The 20,390-nt window shown below is 32.1% G+C and overlaps 1 protein-coding gene across 1 annotated transcript in view; it reads right to left on the reverse strand.

The window, feature by feature from the left end:
- The window catches only part of LOC136984551 (disintegrin and metalloproteinase domain-containing protein 10-like), a 115,121-nt gene that overhangs the window by 29,182 nt on the left and 65,549 nt on the right, over positions 1–20,390 (reverse strand). The window contains exons 3-4 of the mRNA XM_067281589.1: positions 15,034–15,166; positions 2,219–2,340 (exon numbers count right to left, since the gene is read on the reverse strand). Of these exons, the coding sequence (XP_067137690.1) occupies positions 2,219–2,340; positions 15,034–15,166 (255 nt within the window). The remainder of the gene's footprint in view (positions 1–2,218; positions 2,341–15,033; positions 15,167–20,390) is intronic.

Below are 20,390 nucleotides of genomic sequence, written 5' to 3' on the forward strand. Positions count from 1 at the left end.
TTATCGAAATGGAGCCATATTCAAAGATATAATCCCATAAAAGTGCAGAAAAAAGAAGGAAACAAGTGGAGAAGTTGTGGAAAAATCGATGAGGTTTCGAGAAAATTTGAGGAAAAGATAAGCATGGAAACACTTAAATCTAAATATTGAATAATCAAATAAAGTGCACCCCTCTAAAGAAGACTTAAAGTCAAACAGAAGATTGGCTATTTACACTCAACGGACCTTTTACAATTTTGATTGCTTTTTTTTTCCCTTTCTTCCTCCTGAAGGAAAGTAATCGAAGACGGCATTTTCTTGACCTTAAACATAAAAAATATATGTAATTTATCGGAGAAAAATAAATTAAAGGATAAATGAACATTTTCTTCCAACAGCCCAACGAAATGAAGTGGAATTTTCGATACAAACAAACGAAATAAACAATCAGATAAGCTCAAGTAGCATTAACTTCCCCCTTGGGCTTTCGTATAATTCAACATGTTATTGTATTAACAAAATGGAGAAGGAAAGTGGAGTGTACTTCACTTGATTCTTATCAATAAAGAAGTACATTCCGCCATTTTTATCCATAAATGATAAATTAATGCATCTGTGTTAACGGAAGTTTAATTTGTTTCGGTCGAACAATACAAAAAGTGCTGTTAAGAAGTAACGTTTATTGTTAAAGGATTTTCTTTAGGATTTCACGTTGAGAAAACAATCGATATGGCGATTCCCTCTGCTTGAAACACACGTTTCTTGTACGTATGTGTATCTGTACGTTTATTTTAACCTATATCTGTACGCATAATCGAAATTCTTGCACTGTTAAATCACATTTTAATACGTTTCTTATTATGGAATTATTAACACGCACGTGTGCCTGGTCTGTATGTGTATTTATATGTAAATTTGTACGTACGGTATGAAATGCACATTTTATTCGGTACTGAATACACTTTTAACTGATTTCTTGCACATATTTATGGTGTTGTGCGTACGTGCGTGTGTCTGTACGTGTGCAAATTCGATATCAAAATTCCTATTTGAAATATACGTCTAATGTGACACCGTAAACACCTTAACACGTTTCTTGCATGTTTGATATTAGAGTTATGAGTAAGTGCGAGTGTCTGTATGTATGTTTACGTGTGAAAATTTGGTAATTTATATTAAGAAAAATGCTTATTTTTGTGTTATTTCGTAAAGTAAATCGTATTATTTTCACTTGATATGAATTTAAATCATTTTTTTTTTTTTTGTGCCAATAATCGCGCGCTTAACCACGTGGAAATTTACATAATTCATACCACGTGGCAATCGGCAATAAAAATTCACATAAAATTACAGCTAGATTTTTTGGCTGCAGTTTTCAGTTTGTAGTTTTATACATTCCCATTGTCGAGCGTTTGCTCGTCTGTCCGTCTGTCCGTCTGTCCTCCGTTAATCTCTAGAAGGCCATTAGATAGATTAAAATCAAAACAGGCTATACTTAATCGGGATCTCTTTCTACTAAAATTTCCATATCTGGTCTCGATTTTCACGTAATATTTTAAATTTAAACATGATTAAAAATTTCAGCTCGGCATCTTATTTGTAAGAAAATTCAAATGTTCTATCACTATTATTGTTAATCTTGCGCATTTCATTGTTAGAATCTCCCCACGGATTTAACTAGCTGAATTAATTGGAAGCATGTTTAATAGTAACAAATATGAAATTTGCTTTCAGGTTGACTTCATTAACCAACCAATTCTTGTTAATTATACGTAAATACAGTTGAAATTAGTTAAGTCCTATTGTTTATCCAACTTTACAGTCCATTTTGCTTAACGAATTTCAATTGTTTTGCTGAAATTTGTTTTTTCTTTCTTTCCTGCATAAAGTCCTGCATGTACTCACAGCAGTATTCATGCCACACGAATTAACAAACAATTTACAATTAAACAAAGCTGCTACGGACAGACAAACTGTCTTAACTAAGTCGTTCCTTATGAGAAGTTTTGGCGAATCGAACGGAAAATCGATCTAATTAAACTTTTATGCATACATTTTTCCACATAAATTAGATAACTTTTCTTATTTGCACGTATAAAAAAAAGAGGGGTGAGCTTTATAATCCGATTCATAAATAATTTGTTAAATTAGATAATTGGATCACATGATGGATAATTTTGATGGAGTTATCGGATGAATAGGATAGAGGTAGAGGGAAATTTCTATCAATTTTACTCACCTTCTAAATGACCTTTCAGAACTTTTGACATATCGTAGCGGAACTTCCCTTTTCTTGTCGATTCGAAAACTGCATCCGATGCAAACACACTTGAATCCTGTTTCATTCGCAGCTTAAACAACCTGTAAAAACGTTTTCGAGTGAAATATTTCTATAATATGAACGGTTAGACATTTATTTAGAAGAATAATTTGAGTGTATGCACATCGGATCGATACAGAACAGAAGCAATGTCTGAATAGATGCAGAGAAAGATGCTGGTCATCTTTGCATCGGTTTGAAATGGTGGGAAGATTTTTCATCTCTTTGAGGTTATGCTCTCTCCCTCTTCTCTGCATCCGTTTGAAGTGATGCTCTTCCTCTTCTCTACGTCTGTTTGAGGTGATGCTCTCTTTTCTCTGCATTTGTTTAAAGTGATGCGCTTCTTCTTTGCATTTGTTTGAGGTTATGCTCTCTTTCTTTGCATCTGTTTGAGGTGGTGTTCTCCATTTCTGCATCTACTCAAGATGATGCTCTGAAATTTTATGCATTCTAAATGAGCATTGCCTAAGATAACGTGGGATACATACATTATTGACCACTATACATTATTAAAATATAACTAACCAAGCGATAAATAATATAAAACACTCAAACTCAAATCACACTCAAGTATTGATTCTTAATTAAACCCGAAATCAAATGGAAAGTATTCAGTTAAACTATTAAAAAAAGTATTTACGTATTTTTAAAGTACACGAAGCTCATTATTTATTGAAAAAAATATCATATTGAACAATATTAAACTAATTGTTACACAATTACAATAATTAATATTATATTACGTTCATTCCATTTGATAATGCATTCAAATCTACTAAAGTAACTTCCGATCGATATCAAAATCAAGGATATTGAAGCGAGTTACTGAATAAAAAAACAACCTTTAAATTCAACACAGAAGTCTGCCGTATTATATTATCAGTAAATTAAACTGCTACAGAAAGTTTAAAAGCACTTGAACATAGTTCAGTATCTGTTTAGTACTTCCGATGTAAGGCTATACACTTGAACTACGTATACGATCAGCTATGTGCGTACTGAACTACATATACAATGAGTTACGTGCATACTGAATTAAATTACACACGCTGAACTATGTACAGTAGTTTAGTTGTGTAATTTAATTTAGTTAGTGTTCAGTGTATGCAGTACCTCAATAAACACTACACTGAACTTGGAAGTACATTATATTCACACTGAACTGTGTTCAGTACGTGTGTGGTTCATTGCGTGCAATTCTAGCTTTGTACTAATTGAATTTAACGTTGAACAGCTTCGTGTTCAACAGGATACTGAACAGCATTGCAGTATCTGTAGATAAATACTTCTGCAACGGGTTAAAGTAAATTGATTATAAAGTAATTGAACTAGTATCGAGTTAAATTAGTTTAAACTCTCGACTAAACTTCAAATTATCTAATTTAAGAAAACTTTGTGCCGTGAAAGAAACAGATTATCTAAAGGAAAAAAAATGTATACGTGTGTTGTGTCTGTCTGTACAGTAAATCTGCACTAATTGCTGAAGAACTTTTCTTTCTAAGTAGTTCCAAAGACTAAAAATCTAAATGGTATTTACTCTTCTGTTTAGTGAGATTTGTATCGATTTTAGAGAAAGACACAGGGAAAACGATCACAAATGAGTAAGTTGTTAGCAAAACTAGAACATTTAGATTCTTTTAGCTTAAGTTGTACAGTCAGCTTCTTCCTCCCTCCATATTACTCTCCATTAATGGTCGGAGGTTGTTCCTTTCTTCTGATAACTATTGTCTATCTCTCCTTCTCTGAATACATTTACTTCCCGTTTTACTTTCCCTCTGTTATATATATATATAACAGAAGGAAAGTAATGGAGATCGATCAGAAAATGATCCTCTTCCCAAGATTTTTACATTTTTGGACTCGGGAGATCTCCAAACGTCCAGAAATTCAAAAAACGTGGGGTTTTTTCAGTATAGTGTGTGAGAGGAGGCACGATTTTCTTCACCTCTTTGAAGATTAATAACTCCTTTGCTTTTGTTGAAATTTTCTGAAATTTTTGTAAGAGGTTTGGGTATTAGGGGGGTTTGGGCTGTTAAATTTTGGTAGTTAAAGGTCGACTGGTTGGGGAGATAGATGGAATCATCCGACTCCAGTGGGGTCGGACTAACTGTAATGAAGATTTTACTCGTTATTAGCATTTACCATTGCTTATAAAACTCTTATAAATAAGCTTTTTATAATACAGTAGAGCATCGATTATCCGACCTCCGATGAACCGGCACATCGGTTAACCGACCGCGTTCTAGTCGGCAAATTCAAATGTCCGCTAGTGATGTGGCGCTACAATATTTGGCTATGTCTTGGCTACTTTAATGTTATTTTTGTTAAATTTTTGCGTGTTTCAGCTGGCAACACTGGCTCGACCACGAAAGGGAGGCCAGTATTTAAACCAGGCTTAATTTTATTTAACGACGCTATCCAATCGCTGTTTTTAAAACGTGTGCGAGATTTAGCGGCAAAAAACGAGTTTCAGCTGTGAAGCAAAAGAAAATTTTGGACTTCTTTTTCTAATGTATAGGCCTAATTTATGTAAAATATGTAACCCGAATATATTTTTCAATATACAGTACAGTACTGTATTTATTTTGTGCAAAATAATGAAATAATTGTTTACGATACAATAGCGACGATTATTATTTTAAAAAAAATTTTGTTAGGCTTAACATCGATGAAAATTCAACGCGAAGTAGGTTAATAGCGATATACTAATATATTAATTACATGGGCTATACTAATATACTATACTAATAATGTATTTTTTCATATTTTTCGGTTATCCGACCAACCCCAGTCCCCAATTGAGTCGGATAATCGATGCTCTACTGTAATTAATAATGTAAAAAGTTTTAAATACGATCGCATAACAGATGGCGCCACACACAATTTTAACACTTGCATGGAAAGTTACACAACTCACTGCAGGATTTTTCTTTTTACATGAAATTTCCCTTAATGTGCTCTTTCCAAAGTACGTGTTGTAAAGTAAAATTCCGTAATTTCTTCCTCGTTTCCTCATTTTCTAATCAATCATTGCGTTATAAGTAACATAACTTAAGTAGTTATTATATGTGCCCATTAAACATTTTAAACGTAATTAATAATGCTAATTTAACTAGTTTATAACATATTTAACACTTTGCTAAATCGGATTACTGAGTAAATTTATTATTTACTGAGCTTAACACGTTGAAATTTCATTACAGACATATCGAGTTTGTGTGTATAACGTTCAACGATACGTCTCATTTATGGCATTTTCAGTTGTATAATTCATTTCTTGCCCTCAAAATTATTATATTTAATACATATAATTCAGCAAGAGAAGCGATGACAGCGTATGGTACCCAGTAAATGATTCTAGAAGTTGGATGTTGTCGAAATTTAACACGCGACGTTTTTAAATTTCATCCATGCCTCATATGTCACGTTATAGATTATCAATTTTTACAAGAATTTGCTGGAATTTTCTACTTTCTCACGTTTTATTTACGATATTCTTGAATGAAGTACCATAGTTCCTGATCTAGAAAAAAATACAGCTTAGTAAATGCACTTACTTTTCACTAAAGAGCACTTCTCCTTACGTTATTGAACTGTACTTATTTGGCTTTACTGCACTAAACATTCAAATTTGTACCTTAGTGGATGATCTTACTTCACTTCACTGTACTGAGATTTAAACATTGTAGACTAGGGGATGCACTTACTTCACGAAACTTAATGTAAATATGCTGAATCTATTTAGCTTTCTAAACAAAATTTCGACTTTGGAGGACCCTCGAAATTATTATAAGAACTGATAAATCTATTAAGATACATTCGAGAAGTGATATTAAACTTCTGTGCAATGCTCTTCTCTAACTTCGATGCCTAAGGTGTGATTCTTCAAATAAATCATTTGGAAGATTAACGACTTATATTATACGAAATTTCTGGATGGAGGAGGATAACCTTATTCGTTTTCGTCCTTTCCTTTCCCTCCCATCCTCTCCGAATGTCGCAGATTTCGGCTATTTCTCAAAATCTGACATGGCCACCATCAAGTAAACGCGACAACCAGGTGTCACGTGACAAATCATCTTATCGTCGAAAAGAAGCTTTAGGAAATTAGAATATTTATCTTCCCATATCGTTACAGATTTTTTACGTCTTCTATCGCAAAAATTCTACTTTAAATCTGGTTTCTATGGGTTACTTTATATATATATTTAAATATGATGTTGGCAAATCTTACCAATCTGTTAACGTTATTTAAATTCGAATATTAGGAATTATAAGAATTGTTATTGATTTATTTATTGAGTAAAATCAAATTGTTAGCAGTTATTGGCATATTTCCATTTCTGGACATGGGATTTGTAAAAATAAAATTACTTACAAAGTATTATAGAAAATAGTATCTTAATTTAAAACCTGAGCGCGTGTTTTAATAAAACTGTTCTGATTAAAATGTGGGTGCTATTCCAACATATATCTAGGCATACAGTGTTACTATAGTATTGTATAGTTCAGAGATGAGCAAGCAAGAGTTCAGTGGGAGCGGGAGAATTTTGCAAAACCTACATTTCGTATGTTTTGCAAAATTCATGGGAGCCGCATGCGGACTTGCCTGGTATAGTATTATTTTAGTGTCTTCGATCAGTATGGTATTACTGTATTTAGTGTCTCTGATTGTTATGTTAACACTGATATTTATGATGGTACATTTTCATTCTATCATCCATGTATAGTACAGAAAATATAGTATAAAAGTATAAAAGATATTAAACTTGTTTTTAATGATAGACCATACTGTATCGTTCTAGTATCTACCACACTATCGTTATCGGGATATTCTAAAATTTTGAAGATATTATAATGTGCTGAATCAATTATATTGTCTGGATTGCCGCTTCATAATATATTGAATTAGCATAGAAAGATTGGCCTGCTAATCATAGACTAATTCAAGAATAATCTAATAAACGAGCAATAGTTTACTTGGTATTTATGATGATATTTTCTTTTCATCCTATCTTCAATTCAAAGTACTACTAGCTTTTGCATGCTTATTCTACAATTAATAACGATAATTACTGTAAAGATTAAATGAGGTTATGCGCATTGTTTGTTTTAATGTGCAAATTTGCATATTCTGCTACATTTGAAGTGTGTTTTATAAACGTAAAGCAGAAAACATGAAGTAAATAAGTAGTTTAATTTTCTGACACACGACTATTAATTACATTATCAAGCTTTGAATTTATATATTTTGTTAAAAATTAAGCGAGACTTAGTGCACCATCGTACCGTTTGTAAGTCTGTAGATATTGGTACGCAAGTCTACAGGTCTGTAGTTACATGTTTTACATGTTTGTCATTCAGTAGTAGGATTGGTCTGAAAGTCTGTAGGTGCGGTAGGTATTGTAGGACTGTAGTTACTTGTCTTTAGGTATTGTAGATCTATAGTTGCTGCTCTGTAAGTATTGCAGGTCTGTAGTAACTGGTCTGTAGGTACTGTAAGTCTGTAGAAATATTGAATGTGTTTTTTGACATAACTTGTTACGTCAATATATGGATTGATTGAATAATCTAAAGTATTGCATGTTTCTTTCATATAATTGTTTAAAATAATTGAAAATTAAATGCAAAAAATCCTGCAATATTCTTTAAAGCGCACAGAAAGATTATTCCATAGGATTTCTACTATCTTTTCTCTATTAGTAGATATATTTACAGATACAGAATTTCCTAATGACTCTAAATAAAACGCTCAAAATCCCATTTGAAGTGTATAGTTGTTTAAACTGGTCGCAAATTAAATTGAAACTCATCTAACAATATACCCGAATTTAATTAGGAATTTTCAAAATCTGCAGCAGTTTTAGCGTGAAAGTGAAGCGAAATTTAATTATCGATTACGATAAAAGTTAACGACCATTATACTCAGTAATTATCCACGAATACACACAATAAATTTAAAATATTCTAATAACATTTATCAAAGTTATCGATCGAAAGTAAGTTCTCCCCCTGTTCTTTTTTTTTCCTTTTATTTTAGTAGTGTCATTTGGTGACGATGGTCCTTTGGACAAACAAGATGACTCCGATACAGAAATATGTGGCACATCTGGAACCACGGCTACGCTACTCCATCATGTGACAAATGGCTTTTGTCACGTAACACTGCCACGCGCGGAGACGTGTGGCAGTGTTTGTTTAAGATTCGATTGCTATAAACTCCCCAATGGCCATACCCGTAGAGAGGATGAACGTTACGTTGTTGTTACTAGAATTTCGACTAATTAGCATAATATTTAGTAAATATTTTAGTCGATTTAGCAGTTTTAAAGATTTGTTTCCGAATTTATCGCTCTAGTTAACCCCTTTGCTAGAAACTGCGCTTTTGTTTATCCTCCTGTTTAGCGCAGGTTTCGAAGAAAATTCATTCATTTGCACTCTTAACACAAAATGAACCAGAAGTCAGTTAACCGTGCGTTTTGCTTGTCCATTTCCCTTACGAATGAATAAAATAAACTGAAGGGTCTCGCATTGAACAAGTATTGGAATGGTCAACTGATTTTTGGACCACCCTGTATATTCGTCACATTAGGAATTTAATTATTCCAACTTCTTTCAATTACTAAATTGAGGAAATTAAGAAAATTTAGCTTTACAACTTCATCTTTTAAACTTATCAAACCACCCGCGACGGGTTGGTTCAAAACACAAACTTTATACGCCCTTCTAGGCGTACTGTACCCACTAAAATCTTGCAAATTATTATACAATATTTTTACTTATCTTGTAAACTAGCTTTAGGGGGGGTCGAGGAAAAAAAGAAAACAACACAAACACAATTTCCTCTGCCTGTAAACCCCATTTCAACTACAACTTCCTGGAAATATCGAACTGTTTGCTTTGACCAGATTTACGAGCATGTAAACCTGGCATTATCCCTTAAATTTATTATAGCTATATATTAAATCGGTTAGAATAAGAAAAAAAAAAACAATAACTTTCACAGAAAAAACTTTGTTTAAAAAAAAAAAAACAGAGGGACCGCAAACGGACACGTCACAATTCCTTTATTCGTAAAGCATTCAAAACAGGAATCATCGGCAAGAAAATTAAATTAAAAAAAAATTAATTCTGCTAATAAGTATGTTATGAACATACAGGATGGCCCAAAAGTCGCTTAACCGTGTTTTGTGTTTGTGTTCCGTCTACTACACTTGTGTAAAGTGAATTTTTATAACAAAGATCTCACTTTGAATAATTTTAGTAAAGTTTATAAGTACCAGTTGTTAACCGAATTTTGGGCCACCCCTGTATATATTAATCTTGCATAGCTTATTATCGCTAAACACATTCAAGCTAACTCGTTGATATTTCTGTCATTAGTAGAAGTAGGAAATTAACTTCGGAAGGTAATTAACTGCAAAGCGATAATTGTAATCCTCCCTTACAACCATTGTAGAAACGACTAATCACAGAATAATATTCAGCATTTCGTCAAACAGAAGATTATTAATAGATTGAGATATATCCACCTGCCATCGAACAATGCCTATGTTATGCATTCTAACTACCGAACAAATATGGCTCGTTATACATTTATATACCGTCCTCCGCTCAAACAATTAAGATAATATACCGGTACTATAGCTGAAATGTATATAAAATGCTATTGTTTTCTTCATTGAGGTGATTTTTTTCGTTTTTTCGTTGATTTTAATGAAACTTAAGCTGAGCGCAGTTGCATGGTACGGGTTTATTTGGTGCTTCACACTACTGCAATTATATTGTACGAAAGTATATGCTAAATGGTTAAGGTTTGGACGCGAAATTATATGCCATTTTTCACGTGTAATTTTCAGTTTAAACATTTTTCAGGATGAAGTGAGTAATGAGAGTCCTTCCTTTTCTTCCCGTACTTGTGCCTGAAGATGGATTCTCATTTCTCAATTTGTCACTGAAGACTCCTTCTCTGAAGAAGGCTCCTTCCTCAGCTTATCCCTGAAAAAAGCCTCTCCTTTCTCAGCTTATCTCTGCATAGGTACCGTCCTTCCTCAGGTCGTGCTTGAAAAGGGAATCTCCTTCCTCAGCTTATCCTTGGATAGAAACTCTCTTTCGTTAGGATGAGCTGAAATCGTCCTATAAGGGGTGGCTTTTTTTATTTTAAAAGCTCAAGCTGGCTTATGTACTAGTTTACACTATACTGCGATGTATTGATAGAAGTGTGCACTCTATCCAAATATTTAAGGTTTAAGATTTAAAATTATACTAGAATTGTCCTATAAAGGATTACCTTTTGAATACTCTCCATTCTCTAACATTTAAGTTCTAAGCAAATTCAAGATTATATCTGGAAAAAAAGAACGTTTTTCTCGTGAATATACTAAAATTGTACTGTAAAAGGTTGATTTTCAGTATTAAATGTATACAAAACAGTGTAAGACTTATCAGAAACAAGGACTAAACAGGCTCTACAATTGCTCTTCAATTTATAACAGTTAGATTCTAAGAAATTTATTGTACAGTAAAATACGAAGGTGATGAGAGTAAATTTCTCACCCGTGTCATTATATAGCTTACTTACATTATAAATACGGCTTATTCGATGCAATATTTTAAAACTTTTTGGGGCTAAATTGTATAATGCATTAGACGTTAAGAGATAAAGTAGGTTCAATCTATGTATTATGATTATAATGCAAAAATATAACAGGGAGCGAGCTGCGATGCGTGCAAATTTCTCACAGTTGAGTGCATTCAGCATTGCTTTAATTACTGTAAAACTATTCTATTATCGGAAAGAATATTCAATTTTATATGCAAGCACAATACAAATTACCTAATTTAATATTTAATTTATTCTATTTAAAAGTAAATGGAGTTACTATAATGAATGAGACACTATCCTAAAAGGAGGAGCCACAGCATAATACAGTAAGATTAAAAATTAACCAGTTATTTTGGGCTGGCTTTTATGGGCAGACCCTTATGGGTAGGATTATGAAGGACAGAAATGTTTATGTCTGCAATTTTCAAATTGCACGCCAATAATCCGCAATTAAGTATATATTTTTACGAGGAAAGTACTGTTAGTGTCTCCTACGGACGATTAAGTCCATTGTTATAGTAAGAGAAGTGGATCCACAGATGGAGGATAGGCTCTTCCGGTATTATATACGACCACAACACACCATATCGAATTAATATTTAGTGAACAATAAAGAGTTTTGGGATGAGTAGTAGTATACAGCTGGGATAGTGTGGAGGGTAGTGTAATATCTTCCAGGAGACCGCCTCGAGTGCTGTATCACTAAAAGCTGCTGTCACGAAAGGAAAGCATCTTTCGGCTTCAGGTGACAACACAGTTTATCTCCTCTCAATAATATTTAGTGAATGGAACATGGTTCCTAGTATGCATCTGGGAGAAGAAGAAGAGCGGAGATGGGAATTTTTCCGAGTGAATCTTTCAGAGAGATGCATCAAAGAGAATAAAAGAAAATATTTTCATATAATAAAAAACAGAATTTGTGAATAAAAGTAAAATGGAAAAAAGTTATCTCGATTTGGAGCACGTAGAAGATATCTTTTTACCATTCTACTTCTAAACTGTAGTGTGGCAAAGTGTGGTTTAACCACAATGCTAATCGCATAGGATAAAGAAAATTCAACTGAAAGTGACTTGATAAATTTACTCCTTACAGCAGCCACTTTACAGAAAGTTAAATCAATTTTATAGTATAAAATGCAACAATAAGTTTAAGAAAATTAAGTTAAATCGGAAGAATATCTAAAACACTCCATCCAATAATTGAAATCGCTCTTTAGCTTCCTAAATTTTAACTTTACGGTACAATTATTGAGGGTATTTTGCGTTATTATTGTGTATTTACATACCTCAGTAACTATACAATACTCTCAGAGTTAACGTGGTATGTCTTCAATAATTTCGTGTATATCATTAGAATGAACACGAATATCCTCATTAATCATGTGAATACCCTCAGTATATTTTGAATTAACGGGAAATATCCTCAGTAATTACGTGAATTCTCTTAGAATTAATGTGAGATATCCTCACTAACTGAATTGTTTCAGAATGGACATGGGATATCCTCATTAAATGTGAATACTCTCAAAGTTAAAATAGAATATTTTCAATAATTACGCAAATATTCTTAGTAGTAATATGTAAATTAAATTAATTCACATTAACAATAACATTAATGTGAAGTACAGTATATTAATTTATTGGGAATATTCCAAGTAAATTCTTAGAAGATTTTCAAATTATAAATTCAAATAAGTTCAGGATAATTATGAAAGAAATTCTAATTGAACGGGGTATTATATTCAATTAATTAAAACTTCATCTTCAGTTAAATCGATTGAGAATTTATAATAAATAATTTTGAATTGAATCGAATTTATCACATTGTAGATCCAGGAGAGCATCCACAAATGCATAAATGAATGTGAATGTGCCACGTAATTACACGCGATTTTGCATAAACGAATTAATTTAATTAAAGTCACTAAAAACAATAAAATTTTTGACTTTTTAAGAATTTTATTGAGTTTCTTTGAAGCAATTTCTTGCTTCGAATGAATTGAATCCAATTGGGGGCATGTCGCATTGATAATAATATTACCAATATGGAATACCCTCCGTGAGGGCATTCTATGTTAATTGATAATGAAGATATGGAGCTAGCTGTTTATAAATGACGTCCGCAATAGAAGGGGGGAGGGATTACGGAAATTTGGACAAACTGGGACAAGAGGGGGAGGGGAATTAAAAATCTCAAGAAAAACGCGTATGTAATTTATGGACAGCTCTATGTTCTCAACAAGGGTATTCCGCATTACAAATAATGGAAAAATTTCAATTAAAAATCATCTTAAATACGCAAAATTAGGTAAAATTCTCTTCCATTGATCATAACCCTTAAGATCGATAAAGAAAACCAGAAAATTCAGAAGAATTGGAGATAAAAAGAGTCTAATTTAAAAAAAAAAGCAACTGATATAACTGAAAAGTTTTACTTCATTATGTTATTATATATATATTTTATTTACTTTTACAGCTGCAAAAGTTTCAGACATTTTAAAAAATTAATAGACTGACAGGAAAGTCTATTAAACTGCGTTCAGAACGACAAACCAATAAAAGCTGAACTTTCTCTACTCCCAATGTATTTATTGTCGAAGAGGAAAACTGCCCTTCATCCTAAAGAAAGCGCAGCGAAGTGTCCAGATTGTGACAGCAATCACGGAATTGTCACGGTTTAACAATTGCTCTTCTTCATCCCCGGTACAAGTACTCAATTAGGTAGCTCCATTTAGAAAGTTCGCTTCTACACATATTAAGGAAACTTCCATTGGGAATCTTAACAGATGCTGCTGCGCTCATCCAAAGTTTCCAACATAACATGGCAAAATAGGAAATGTTTCCCAGCTACAGGGATGCAATCATATACAAGAATCATCAGAGGAGATGCTAAGGGTTTCTTGGGATATCGATACTTCTCTCCGCATCTTTATCTCCCTCCTGCAACTCTTTCCACTCTCGATACAAGTTGATTTATAGAGGCAATTGCTGACTTTATTCCTACAAACAAAAGATTTTCAGAAGTTTCTTACTGTGGACTTCGCTTACATTGTGATGGCTTTGCTAAAATTACACCATTTTATTCCATTTAACTGCGCTCCTTTATTAAGTTTTAAGCGTTATAAAGCATCCTATTCTACAGAAAAAGTAATTAATTCTTTCTCTTATACGTTTCCTGCTATAATTTTACTAAAATTATGCTTGATATGCTCGATTTAAATTGCTTCCTGCGCTAATTTTAAGCGCTGTTAAAATTGTTATTTAGGAAAGAAATCAAATTAAACGAATAAAATTAAAATAACAATTCTACAGGAGATTTAAGCGGTTGTTACTGTAGCAGTTGGCTTGTAACACGATCAATTCGTTAAAATGATGCTTATTATTCAATTTAACAAGCTTCTTACAAGTTTTTTCTAAGTTTCTAAGATTTTTAAGTGAAAAAACGTCCAATCAATAGAATAAATTTAAAATAACAACAGAGTAACACTTCCAGAATTGACTTTATCATTTGTTACTCGTAACGACTGCTTAAAATTGCATCATAAAACCTTTTTTTTTCCTTTATCGACAGAAAATTAAATTAATTAAAGAAATTAAGAGAATAATGTGTTAATTACCCCCGGAATAAACTAATTTATACGCTAATTTTACACGTTACGCGTTACTTTCCTAAATTCTGATTTTTTTCAACAGCCATTTTTGCAATGTTAAACTTTCTAAGAAACCTTCTGGAAAAATGTCTGCTAATGACGATTACACGCAAATTTTCTGAAAAATTTAAATTGTGCTCATTATTTAAGGCCCTTTATTAGAATCCAAAAGCTCTAATTAGCTTAATATAAATCATAACGTTGTTGTTGTCGTTGCCAGTGCTGCTGCTGTTGTTGTTACTTGGGATGCTATTATTGTTACGTGGAGTGCTATTATTGTTACGTCAGCAGCACGTAATCATTTTAGAGAATTAAAACGAAGATATTTGGAACACCTCCAAAACATTTGGAATGTTGGAATGCATTTCCAGCGTTATAAAGAAGAAGAAAGGGGGGAAGACATAGAAATTTTTACAGATTATTTGGAATTCCGGAAGAAATAACTCGAGAGGAATTGTAGAAAAACGTAATAAACGTACCTGTTGTGGGCGGTAAATCGAAGATGGAATTCCATGTTGGCCGAACGTCTGATTCGATGACGCTGATCTCGCAAGGAATGATGGTCATAATACAATGGTTCAAAATGGCGGATGAAATCGTTCAGAACCAGACCTAAAGACGTATAAAAAAAAAAATATATGATGGAGAGATGGTTGGTTGTAAAATTCTTTACTCTTACTACTACAGCAACACGCGTACAGTTCAGAACATCTGGAATTTTTAATACTGCCTTTGTCTTAAACTAGTGTTATACGCGATCCGAGTATTGTAAAGCTTTACGTAATAGAATAACACACGAAAATACAATAGATTTTTATGTTTTTCTTGGTTGTAATAATAAGAAAACATTACTTTTCATTGTTTCGTATAGCGATGTAATCATTTTTTGCCTGGTAATACATAAGAATCGTGTTTTACTACTTGTATACCTGTGTGAACCGGCCTATATAATTAGGCCGGTTCACACAGGCTCTTCTTACGTTATGTTAGGTCTGGCAAATTAAACGTTTTGTTTGATTGGCTAGAAATAACGTAACGTAAGAGGAGCCAGTGTGAACTAGCCTAATTCGTTTACAAGTAGTAAAACACCATTTTTGAAGAAAAGTCTGTCTGAATGCAGTCTTAAACATAGTCAAATTGTGCATCTTTTTGTGTAATTATACGCTGTGAATAGGATTAGCAGATGGTATCCAAAAAGAGGACGTGTCCTCCTTTTTTCTAGAGGTTACTGAGGTTACCATTTGGAGAATATGTCCCATTTTTACTTTAAAAAATGCCCTCTCTGTATTCAAACGCAATCGTAGTATCGTAGCGTCTGTTCAGAACAGTTTGTTCGCCATTTACAGGTTTTCATCTGATAAGGATGACTACGAATAGTTTTATTGTACAATAAATGATAAAATGTAAAACTATTGCTACATTGTTTTAATGCATAAGGTAAGATAAAAGTAGTATATTTGCACATTCACAGTGTTAAATGTACAATTCACTTGCTTTCATTATACACTACGTTTATTGTATTGTATAGTACATAAAATAGTACATTTTAATTCTTTTTAAACACCTAAAAAACATTTAAAAGTAATTAAACTATTCAGTGGGCCTTGCCAAACCCACAATAGGTCTGAGAAAAGGCTTTAGAGTGGAAGGAGTAATAGAAACTGTACAGTTTAATAAATAATTGTACAACTGTACAAATGACAGATTTGTAATTTGTATATGATATATATTTATAATATATTAGCTGCGTGTGCCCAGGGTTACTCGGGTTTTTGAGGGTGATAAAAACAATAGTATTAGTAACTAAAATATACATTTATTAACTTGATATTTACGATAATAAAACTACCAAACACAAAAATTATTCGGGCTTAAGTTAAGATGATTTGGCTTTAGAGGTGTTTGGGGTGGAGACCCCTACAGTAGTCTTTCTATAATGTTTAAGAATATTCATGCCAAATGTAGATACGTTGAGCAGTATGGAAGCCTTTACCTAACATACATACATACAAACACATATTTTGACCTTTATATAGCCTATATAAATAATAATATAACAGTTCACTTAGAAGAAATCAATACACTATGAAAAAATTTTATACTGTCATTTACACTTATAAAATTATTATATTAAGATATTTAATATAAAATTTTACAGAAATTTATATTATTTATATGAAAAAAACTCTTGCTACAAATTACAAATTTTAATAATTAAATTATAAGTAAATTTAAATATAAATAATTTGAAATTTTGTAATATTTATTTATTTCTTTTTACAGTATATCATTAACAGAATAATCGTAGAGAAATGCGAGTTAAGAAACTACTCTTATTGAATTGAAGAAAATATGGGTTAAAAATGTCCAGAATGATTTTTATTCTGTTACCAAACAAGGTTAAGAGTTGGCTCTGTAACCAAGTAATGTAAGTGCAATTTCTTGCTTTGCTACTAGAATATTTCTTTCAATTGTGAGTCATCTTATTATTGCTAACTGAATAAAAATGGATTAAAAATAAGTTTCGATGCAAATTTAATAAGATTATTAAAGAAAAAAATCACGAGTACAGTACAGCAAGGAAAAAGATAAGTAAATATAGTCTTAATTATAATGTTTCATGACTCAAAATTTGCAGTAAAAAATTAATACAAAAGAGATCATGAAAAAATCAATGAGAAAAGTTTGCAGGAAAAACGACATTTTGCCAGTTTATAAAAAGACTAATATAACAAGTTGTGCAAAAAAAACATTAAGCATTAAACCAATTATTTCAAGAATATAACGAGTACCCAATCAAGGATTCAGACGATCCTTGTAAACATTCGTGGCACACAGTACAGATAACGTTTAAAGGATTTGAAAATGGGCACTTTTACGAAATTCTCTCGCGTGTACAAATGTACAAGATGATTTTTCGATGATTTTATTCCGTTTGGAAGATTACCAATCAACTGAGAAGACGTTGTGCATACAGTACAACCGCCAAGCATCGTTGTGCCATTACACGTTCCCAAATCCTACAACATGTTAGTGTATTCTGCATTTGTAGAGTATCGATCTAAGGACATACTGCAACTTCAAATCAAAGAAAACTCTCTTCCTGTTCGAGCTGAATAGCAAATTGTTAGAATCGAATGGAAAAGGATATTTAAAGAAAACTGAACCATGCCATCCTCTTGGCTCTTCCCTTACCATTTTTTTTCTTTTTTGAGTGTATTCTACTTATCTAACTGTAAACGTGCTTTTGTAATAAAATTATTAAAACACAATGAAATAAATCTTGATAGAAATGTTAAAAAAATCCAGCAACGAGTTGCTTAACTTTCCCGGCAAAAAAGTTAAAATTGCATGTGGTTCCATCTGTTACGTGATTTTATAAAAAATCTTTTTATGTTATTAATTATTGTGGAATGGCAAAAAGTTTAATTTCGATGATAGAGGCGAGTTTTGTTAAAAATTGTAAATGTTAATAACGAGGAAATCATAAAGTTTGATCCCACTCCAGGTACGACACGTGACCCTCTCTATCTTCCCAACTTCTCAACCTTTAACCACCAAAATTTAACAGAGAAAATGAAATTTATACACACACCTTCCTGCAAAATTTCAGAAAATTTCGACAAAAGGAACGTGAATTATTAAACTTCAAAGTGGGTGAGCAGAAACCTCCCTCCACGCATTAACATCTATACATACAGAAAAAAACCTTCAACTTTTTTGTATTTCTCGTCGTGTAAAGGTCCCCGAGTACAAAAATGTAAAATCTTCGGGGGGGAGGTCATTTTTTGAATGGTCCTTCTGCTATATATAACAGCTAGGAGAGTAAAATGCATTTCTACTCCCCTTAGAAGGTTTGATTGTTGCTTAATTGAAGATAAAATAAGTTAAAATGCAACAAAAAATAATCATTTAACACGTTTTTCTAAAAAGTTTATCTATAAAAATACAAAAATTTAATATTGTTTTAATAATAAAATAGTTTTAAAGAGTGTTTATTTATTTTTTACTTTAATTTTCTCTAAAGGTTTATTATAAGAGAAAAAAGAAGGAAAATATTTAACTTATTATAATTATATTAATTAAATTAAAAAATGTTCAAAGTTTAATGTAATAAAAATGAAGTAATAAATTATATTATATATTATTATGTTATTTTTATTTTAATAAAAATGTAATTATGCATCGATATTTAATTTAAAAACCTCTACGGAATATCTTTAATGATACGTGCTTATAAATCTTAAATTATCATTTTGTTTATGAAGTTTTTAAGTAAATCGATGTTCGGCGATGTTTTCTATTTTATAAATTCATAAAAATACTTTTTACGTTTATTTTTTCGAAATATTTTTAAAAGTTTGCAATTTTTAAACTTGCTACTTCTTAGAATGGTGTCATTTCAATACTTTGACTTATTATTATTATTATTATTATTATTATTTAAGCACATTTTAATAATTTTAAAATAAAACTTAAATAAATAATCTAGAAGCTAATTTAAAAATTTACTATAAAAAATATTATTATTATTACTCAGATATTCTACTTTAAAACTGGTGTTAAAATCCATTCTCTCCCCTCCCACTCTGTTGTCCATTTCTCTCTTTCTCTTCCCTCTCTTCTCTCTTCCTTTCTCTCCGTTTCTTTTCCCTCCCACTGTATTTTTTCCCCTCTCACCCTTTCTCTCTTTCCCTCTCTTTTTTTCTCTTCCTCTCTCTGTTCCTCCCTTCTCTCCCCTATCTCTCTTTCTCTCCTCCTGTCTTCCTTTCTCTCTCTCTCCCTCTTCCCTTGCTTCACCCTCTCTCTGTTTTCCCTCCTCTCTCCTCCCCTTCTTCTCTTCCCCTATCTCTCTTTCTCTCCTCCTCCTCTTTTCCTTTCTCTCACCCCCTCTCTCTTTCTTTATCCTCCTTTCCCTTTCCTCTCTCCCCCTCTTCCCCTTTTTCCCCCTCTATCTCTATTTCTCTTCATGTCTCTCCCTCTACCTCTCTCTCTATTTTTATTTTATTTTTTAGTTTAAATACTATGTTTATATCTTTTAAGAATAAATTTTCGGGAGTAATAAAAAAAATAATTTTTATTAAAATTAATTTAAATGAAATAAAAGCCGAAAGCGTATTGAATAATTTTGTTAACAGAAATGACAATTTTTAAATAAATAATTAATTACTGTATATTCAATTCATTAAAATAGAAGAATAAGAAGATCAAATTTAATAAAGTTTAATAGACATTCAACAATTGAAGAAACTAATTATTAGTTTATTCAATTGTTGAATAAGTGTGTAGACGATGCCTATTGTTGGATAAGTGTGTAGACCAGCGGTTCCCAACCTTTTTTCATTAGCGTACCCCCGTGGCATTTCCAACTTCCCAACGAGCAACGCATGCGCAAATCTCGCACTGCCTGTTTGTAGAGAGTGTCACCATTTTGAATTTTATTTTGACTCAGTTCTCGGTCCCTGAGTACCTACAAGTCTAGTTTTTTTTATGCGCGCATGATTTAGGCACCTAATACTTTGTGCCAAATTGCAACTTCTGACATGTACTCCTTCATACCTCTAAGCTGGTAACACAGCAGGCAGTACGATTTTATAAACAAGACAGTCTTGTCAATGACAAATTAATAAAAATACTGAATAAATAATGAAAAAGATTATTGCTTGTAGAGAAAATCTGGAGAAACTAGCTATGTCCTTTTCCTTGCTAACAATAAAAAATACTTTTTTCAAACAACACGTGGAGATATTGTTGAGCGATAATAATAATAACGGTAACACACCCCATCATCAAAAGTCCGTAGCATAAGCACTAATCACACATAATAGTATCCCCA

The sequence above is a fragment of the Centruroides vittatus genome, unplaced genomic scaffold, assembly GCF_030686945.1.
Source record: "Centruroides vittatus isolate TY-2023 unplaced genomic scaffold, ASM3068694v2 contig_120, whole genome shotgun sequence".
Lineage (NCBI taxonomy): Eukaryota > Metazoa > Arthropoda > Arachnida > Scorpiones > Buthidae > Centruroides > Centruroides vittatus.